At 41.8% G+C, this 8,592-nt stretch overlaps 1 protein-coding gene across 1 annotated transcript; it reads left to right on the top strand.

Annotated features, from left to right (window-relative positions):
* Nucleotides 1-550: 550 nt before the first annotated feature.
* LOC308086765 (uncharacterized protein) lies at nucleotides 551-3,922 on the top strand (the record flags this gene model as incomplete). Its single annotated transcript, XM_080430415.1, has 5 exons — nucleotides 551-626; nucleotides 1,871-1,978; nucleotides 2,205-2,405; nucleotides 2,994-3,103; nucleotides 3,732-3,922. 4 exons carry the CDS (start codon nucleotides 551-553, stop codon nucleotides 3,101-3,103), a joined length of 495 nt encoding a protein of 164 aa, XP_080286541.1. The 3' UTR covers nucleotides 3,732-3,922.
* Between the last annotated feature and the right edge of the window lie 4,670 nt (nucleotides 3,923-8,592).

Genomic DNA, 8,592 nt, shown 5'->3' with positions numbered 1-8,592 from the left:
TGTGTGCGCGCGCGCGCACACGCCCAGACGGGCGGTGCTAAAGTCAACTACGTCGGATAACTCATTCCTTTTACCAGCATGGGTAGCTTCTGTGTAAATCGTCGGACTCTGAAGCCGTGCGCTCCGTTGTCCGCCGGATCGAATCCCACTCCAAGCAGTAATTTTCCGCGATGCAACGTTACTTCTTGCGGTCAATTTATTTACTCGAAGTAAGGTTAGGAATAAGATTAGGGTATAATAGACATCATTTTACTGAGGTAAATGTCATTGATATTTTTGGGGGAGGGTCATTCTTTTTTTTTTAATCACTTGGGGAGGGTGATTGATTTTTTTTCCCATTCTGAGGTAGGGTCATGGCGTTTTAAATTAGGGCACATATATTTCCTCCAGGGACCCCCTTCTGTAAATTTCGACTGGTCCCTAACTGAAGTTTTCAAATAAATGTGAAGTAAAAGTACAATATTTGGATCTGAGATTTAGTGGAGTAGAAGTAAAAGTATTGGAAATTGGAAATTCTCAAGTAAAGTAGAAATGCCTCAAAATTGTCCTTATGGACCCTCTCCAGGTGGCGTTGCAGAAATTTCCCCCCCACACCGCACAGAGGGCACTCACAGTGCCTTATGAAGGTAATTCTGTTGGCGAAGTTCATAAAAATCCTCCGCTCCTGCACATTATTCATTAAATGAAGTTCTTTCAGGTGGCCCGGAAAGGACTTCCTGGTGTAATTTCCACCACATATCGTGCAGGACGGCATTCTAAATATTAAAAGAGATAGGGGGGAGAAAGAATTTGTGAGAAAATTAAAATCATTATTGAATTTAATTATTGGGATTTAAGTACATTGGTATTTTATATATACACATATATACACATACACATATAAATATATATCATATATATCTCGAAGTTTCTTCAATAATATTTTCATCATAGAGCAGTGGTTCCCAAAGTGTGGTCTGGGGACCCCCAGGGGTCCTTGAGGGAGTTCCAGGGGGTCCACAGCAAACGAGGAACAGTTTAATCACTTTAACCCTATTTTATACTTTGTTTGAAAATAGCCGATCTACAAGCTCACAACGCGTCCCATTATTGGCCATTTTGAGCTTGGAAAACGGCTATTTTCAAAACATTTTGATATATCTTGAAACATTTTCCCTGGCAGAAAATATTTTCAGGTGGGGGTCTGCAGCCAAATGCATGTCAATTTGGGGGTCCTGGACATGAAAATGTTTGAGACGGTCTGAAATTACAATCTAGCCCCCCTTCCTACCTGAAAGTCCCCTATACCCACCCGTCATACCCATCCCCATACCCCCCACATAGCCCACTACACCCCTCCTTGCACCACCATATCGCGCACCACACCCCTATTTCCACCCCATTACATACCAAGCAGCTGCTACCTTTAAGACCCTCCATATCCACCCACCAGCTTTCAGTAATACAATGTTTTATATCCACTACTAACGCTATTCCTGAACATGAAATATGGATAACAATATGGTACAGTACCTCCACAGAACTATTAATTTAAATTTTATGTTTGGAGTCTGGTGTTCCACCATCTTTAGACTTATAGTTTAGGTATTCTTTACTTAATTCTCTCAATTGTATTTCTGTGTGTGATTTCCTGTGATGTTTTAGTTCAAGGTTTCTTTATTATGACATCAGAGCAAAACAAGTTGTATGTTTCCAAAAATAAATCAGTGAAACTGAGGCACTGTCTCTTTCCTTTTTTTTTCATCTTCTCCATTCATTGCACTGACCCAAGTTTATATATTTGTAGGCCAAAGACATTTTGTAATGTTCAAGGTTTCTTTATTACATCTTGTGTACATGAGAGTAAATATTTGGTCTATCGTCTATCTAGGTGTGCCCTGGGATATTTTGGCTATGCCAGGCACCAAAAACAAAAGGTTGATATACACTGACCTAGAGTCTGGAGTGTCCAGTCTCGGGCAGCAGGAGCTATATCCAGGTATGGATGTATACGTTTGCCATACATTTCACACTGAACCTGACGTTCTTGGTAGCGAGTGATCCATGTTGTGAGCTGCAACTAGATAGTGAAGTTTTCAGAAGGTCACAGTTGTCTGTTTTCATGGTGCACTGAGCGCAGAAAGGGGTCAATGTAGCTGAGCCTTACAAGTGCAAAACTGATGTCTTAAAATGCAGTTTGTTAATAGCTCACTCTCTATTCACAGGCTGTGGACAGATGATTTCCTCTGTGCAGCTGGCAGCCATACACCAGCGTGCCAGGAAGGACTGCAAGAAGCTATTCCACGCATTGTTCGAGGTGTTCTTCACCCATGAGGAGTGCCACAATGCCGTCGTATACGGCAAGCATGGTGTCATCCCAGAGGGGAAGAAAAAACTGGATGAGGCGAAGAGGGCTGCACTGTTCAGTAAGTATTTGTCACACCACTAGTTCCTCAGAGTAGTGTTATAGATGGCCAGTCAGTGGAGTTGGAAACCACTTATAGATATCTTGCGAATTAGCACAACACCCCATAGCCCCATTCAATTCCCATTCCATTCAATGCAATTCATTGAGGGCCTATGGTAGGGGAAATAGGCAATAAGGAGTTTTTGCACAAAAAAACACCTGGACCTCTTTGGTGGGGACATAACAACTACAAAGAAAGGTAAGAAAGCATTTAGGGCTTTTATTATCTGCTGTAAAAGGCCCAGCTTGGGACATATAAATATACTTGATCCTTGACAAATCTTGGTTTTGTAAATTATATTCTCAATTTATGATGTCACCAATACATTATCATTGGGGAATTTGGCTGCCTTTGTGCAGTAAAGAAATGCAGGTTCCAACATGTCGCGCTGGTGGGACGTACAGTACACTCTGAACCAGGTTGGCCTCGTCTGTGGCTATGCTGTGCTCAGTCTGTAGAGCGTCATATAGTCTTTACAATGTATATATTTAACCGGGGGAAACCCATGTTGACTGACTTGTGTCATGTCATCTTCTCTGTCTGCAGACTACGTCTTGCGGTGTTCCTCTCTGGCATCATGGACAAATGTATTCACTGCAGAGGGCTTGAAGAAAGCCATGACCAACAAGTGCCGAAGCCGTGCTGCAAAGGACTAGGTACTCCCCAGTGTTTTTGGCAGCATATTTTAGTTTTAGTCATTAGTCTCTTGAATAGTTTTCACTTAGTTTAGTCACCTGGAATGTTTTAGTGTTAGTCATAAGATTTTAGTCGACTAAATCTACAGTTGATTTAGTCGACTAAAAATGTATTTTGTCGGGCCTTGATGCCGTCGTAATGACTGTTTTTACACTTGCTGAAAATAGCCGATCTACAAGCTCACAATGCATCGCACCGCGACACGTGAGCTTGTAGATCTGCTATTTTCAGCATGCAAATAATTGTAAAATGACTTATACTAGATCTCTTGTCCTCTAGTCCCTTCCTAACATTTTAGTCTAGTTATTTGTTGACGAAATTGTCAGTATATTTGTCATCATAGCTTTTAGTTAGTTTCCATTTAGTTTGTCAGTGGAAAAAGGTAGACATTTTTTTCGAACAACACTATGTTAAAAAAAATGCACTGTTTTGGTTGTGGCCATTTGTTTATTACACATGCAAAATGTTAAAGATGATGCACTTTTGCACTTAAAGTACCACTTTTCAACCTGCTTTCATAAAATTGGTCCTCACTAATGTTCATGATAAAATACTACCCTTTTTTTTCCTACTCTGTCTGTCTCATAGGAGGGCTGTGGGCAGTTCAGAAACCTGTCCACCAGTGACATCATCGTTTGTCCGGCTGCAGTATCTCAACCTCTCAAGGCCAAGCCAAGTGGCCACCCACCAAGAGCCAGGTTCTAGTTTCAAGGTTTCTCTCCGTTAAACATTTGCCAGGTGTCAGCATTAAGAACACTTCACTCAAAGATTCATATCATCACCTGCTAAAATGTTGCTAAAATGCTAAAATGTCAGTTTTGTCAGCTGCTAAAATGTCAGTGGCAGAGAAAAGGCACCCCTGCCTTTTCTCTGCCACTGACATTTTAGCAGCCTGTTATTGCAAGACTTTCATTGGCATTCAAGTTTGTGACTTCTGTCATAATTCTTTATGGAAGACACTGAAATAGTAATTAGAAATAATGGAACATACGTACTAGCAGTGCATTTACGTATACTGGTTAGCCCATCGGGTGACAAAATGATTGTTAAGGGAATAATGGTTAACAATATTCATGTTCTTTATGGAAGACACTGAAATGGTATTTAGAAATAATGGAATACACTGTACTAGCAGTGCATTTACGTGTCGCTATACTGGTTAGCCCATCGGGTGACTAAATGATTGTTAAGGGAATAATGGTTAACAATATTCATGTTAATGTGAATATCCTGAGAAAGGGTTCCTGAGGTCCACTTGAAGTATGTTTGGCTGTCAAAGTACAACTGTTATCAACTAGTGTGATAATTAGTCAATACTCAAATACTTTTTTATGATCAATAGAAAATACAGTTATTTCATTCATACATAATCAATTTTACGAGTCATTTAATAGTATTCAGCTCATGGAGAGTGATGGCTGCTTGCTTGATGCAGTGGAGAACCGTTGTTTATCCATGTAAAAGTTATGTATACGATCAGCCTCATCCACATCATTAACGTCCCATTTGTTCCCAGGGCAACCAGTGTAATTAGGTTGTAGCAAGCAGACTATGTACCAATTGTATGAAAAGTGGTCCTTAAGTTTCAACTTTTATGTAAATTGATGCCAATAAATTTTTGTTTTTGTATATATAAATGTATGTTAAAGCTGCCTGCTGTTTGTGGATGAATACTTCAATAAATTTGTTTTTGACACAATTGAAGCTGTTTTTTTTTTTACATTTAAAAATAAATCAATGAATTTTATATTTATTAGCATGTTCACTGTTTCTCCTTTAAAGCTCAATGTGAGAAAGGTATGGCTCATTTATACCTCAGTGAGAAATGGGAAATTAAATCTCAATTATTGCTAATGTATGTCTCAATGAGAAGCTAAAGAGACTTAACAAAGCCAATAGGGAGATCTCGCCTATGTCTCATATATCTCTCAAATACAGCTCTTAATGTATCTCGCCTATGTCTCATATATCTCTCAAATACAGCTCTTAATGTATCTCGCCTATGTCTCATTTATCTCTCAAATACAGCTCTATTGTATCTCCGCTCTGTCTCAAATACAGCAGTAATGTATATACCCCTGTCTCGCCTATGTCTCGTTTCGGCTCCTAGTATTCAAGTTAGGAGCCATAAAAAGACATAGGTGATCTTTAAATGATCTTCAAATGAGAAATAAAAGCTGGTTGCTCAAGAGAAGCATCTGAGATTAAAATGAGAAGCAGATTTTTCCTCTGGGCTGACCTCTCAGAGGGTTAGGGTATATTGGAATACCAGGAAAGCATCGATACCCATTATTATCCATCCAATAAGTATCAAGACACCTAACTTCTCTTAAAATTGCATGCCTTTGCACTCACAAATAAGGCTTATCACATTTGGAACAGGGACTGTCTCACCTTTTTTGAGGCTTCTCATTTTCCCCCCAGTTTTTTTCTCTCCTCGTTTGCAGAAATTGGGGGTAACCCTGCGCCTGGGGAAAGGGTCCTCGTCCCTAGACGAGGCCATGGACGATTCTGTCAAGGGGCAAAACATGGCCATCTTGGTTGTGTGGTCGATGGGGGAGAACCAATGGGCTAGATGTAAGTGGGTCTGTCAATCTCATCAAGTTTGTTCCACAGACAACCGTAGGAGCAACGGGACATTTGGAAGAGTCAGGCCGAAAACAGGCTACTTTAAACAGCTACATGAGTTTCACTGGCCGCCCCAGGACCCGAGGTGACGGTTCTCTGAATTATTATTTTTAAATAGTGTCACATATATTAAGTTTAAACAACGTAATGCTATCCTAAAATATCTTAAAAGTAAATTCTGTGACACAAAAAATAAGGTTGAGAGCGTTTTAGATGTTATTCAATTATTGCGGAGGAAAACAATGGCCGCCGGTCAGCTTTTTTCGGTTTCACTCGGGTTCACTCGACTCGACTCGGAGGGCTGTCCCATTTCATAGGCATAATCTGTGTCCTACGCGCCCTCCGGGGGGCAGTGCCCTACCCACCCTACCTAGGGCTGCACTTTGAAGGTTGCACCCTCTGAATTGAGACAGAGCTTTTGTCTGTACCATATACAGACACTTCTGTCAACCCTATAACGGATATGTCTGTAGATTTACAAGACTTTGTCTGTACCATTTAAGGACACTTTGGTAAACCCTATAACGGATATTTCCGTAGATTTACAAGACTTTGTCTATACTATTTACAGACACTTCCATCAATCCTAATATCCTAATCCTAAATAAATAATTATCGTTACACTTTCAATCAATCTGAATAAAGCACAAATATATAGAATTTTTTCCATAAAAGTACATTCATTTCCTTTTTGCTAATGTATAAAGTGCATTCAATGATGAAATGAAAAAACAGAACCTTTCTCCCGCTGCTGTTGCACCCTACTGGCTCACCTGTCAGTGAGGAATGAGGAGCCCCCTCCAGGAGGATGTAGCGACTCCGTCCTACACCTCCCACTCAACATTCCCCGCTGACAGGCGCTGCTCCAACCTGTAGGAGAACATGCAGTGACTAATATCACCCTCCCAACTTCCCTCCCCCCGAACATGGGGGATTTGAACCCGTAGAATCTGTGGTGGTGGGCAATCATTTTACCCCTCGCTACCTGAGTGCCATACAAATGTTTTTTTTTAAAGACATCTCCACAAAATAAAACAACATTAAAATGACCATACATTCAACTATGAAAAATAACAGCAGCAATAAGCTTTTTCTTAACACCATGATGTTAGAGGTCGGCCTGTGTGTGTACATGTGCGCCTCAACCGAATTCTCAACCAAACCAAATTAATAGCGATACATTTTTCCCACTGTTTGCCACTGCTGTTGCACCCTACTGGCTCACCTGTCAGTGAGGAATGAGGAGCCCCCTCCAGGAGGATTTAGCAACTCCGTCCTACACCTCCCACTGAACATTCCCAGCTGACAGGTGCTGCCCCAACCTGTAGGAGAACATGTAGTGACTAATATCACCCTCCCAACTTCCCTCCCCCCGAACATGGGGGATTTGAACCCGTACAATCTGTGTTGGTGGCAGGCCTGGAATTTCGTCATTTTTAGGGGCAAGGCCACTTGGCCTTTGGTGTTGTCCATTTTTTGAGGGCACAAAGACCAAGTGCCTAAAAGTAGCTACTGTTGCAAAATATAGTAAATATCTATGTTATGGCATTTTACTATGTAGTTCAGACTAGTTATCCTGTAACCAAAAAAGCCTCACAGGTAAAATACTGGCAAATGAGTTTCTCATTGGTCATATTCAGCCCTGGCTTGTACTAGCCTAATCTGAATCACTACTTGAAGATGGGGAGTCAGGGGGTGTCACATTGTTGGATTTTGAATTGCTTGGACCATATGGCTGTATGGCCTGTTTTTATAGATGCCAGCTCCCCACCATTTTGACACTGCTTCTTGGCTTTGATAATCTGCAGGAGCACAACCCTGTGATTTGATAAGGAGGAGGTCTTTAAGTGTGGATGTGTGCAGGCTTAGGCGCCAGTCTCCCTGCATTCTCTTCATAACTGAGAACTGTTGCTCTACCTGAGAGGTGGAAACGGGAACACTAAGACAATTATAATCAGGTGTAGCAGGTTGGGATATGTGCTTCCCTTCTCATTCAGAAACCTTGACCATAACGGGAGGAAAGCTTGGTCCTTGTGGTGGCGAACTATGTCAACTTTAGCTCTATACCAATCTCTTTCTATCTCAGCCACATTGGAACAATCTTTTGTGAGAAGAGGCTCAAAGTGCTTGCATAAGTGATGCACCTCTTCCTCACCAAACTCCTCCAAGAGCCTTTCTTCAGTTGGGAAATTCACAGGATCAAACATCTCTGCTGCAAGAAGCACAGGATCAGTGGAGAAAGTGGAAAAGGTCTTGCCAATGCAGGAAATGCTTTTGTCCAGTGTCTTTCCTACAGCGACAGAAGGCCTCTGCAGTTACATTTGAATTTCTGATCTTTACACCATTGTATTGAAAACCCTCAGTGGTCGTGGCGAAGGATTCAAAGACTGGCGGAGATAGGGACCTGGCCTCTCTGTTTGCTTACGCAGTGCAGCCAGGATCCTTCTACGCACACCCGACAGGGGCAGTTGATCTCCTTGGAAATGAAGCGACAGTTCAGCCAGCGCAGATTAAAGGTCCTGATATAGTGCCATATTGAGAACAAACTTTTCTGAGGTTAACTGCCGCAACATGGCCCTGATCTTTTCTCTCTCTGGTGTGGCCTCGTCCTGTCTTTCCTGGAGGTGGGTGACAATGCTCCTGAAGTTTTAGTTGGCAAGACACAACACAGCCCTCCTCCTGTGGTCAATCCACCTTGTTCCCTGGGAGCGAGCCGATTTCACAACGTGCTCCTCAAGTTCCTCTCCGATGGCCGTCAACTCCCTCCATTCTTTGGGGGAACGATGGTAGAGGGAGTACAGTCTTGCCAAGAGGTCATCAA

The sequence above is a fragment of the Gymnoscopelus braueri genome, assembly GCF_963280865.1.
Source record: "Gymnoscopelus braueri genome assembly, chromosome: 6".
NCBI classification, from domain to species: Eukaryota; Metazoa; Chordata; class Actinopteri; order Myctophiformes; family Myctophidae; genus Gymnoscopelus; species Gymnoscopelus braueri.
Note: the sequence above shows the minus strand (reverse complement) of the source record. Positions and strands in the feature narration are given on the sequence as shown.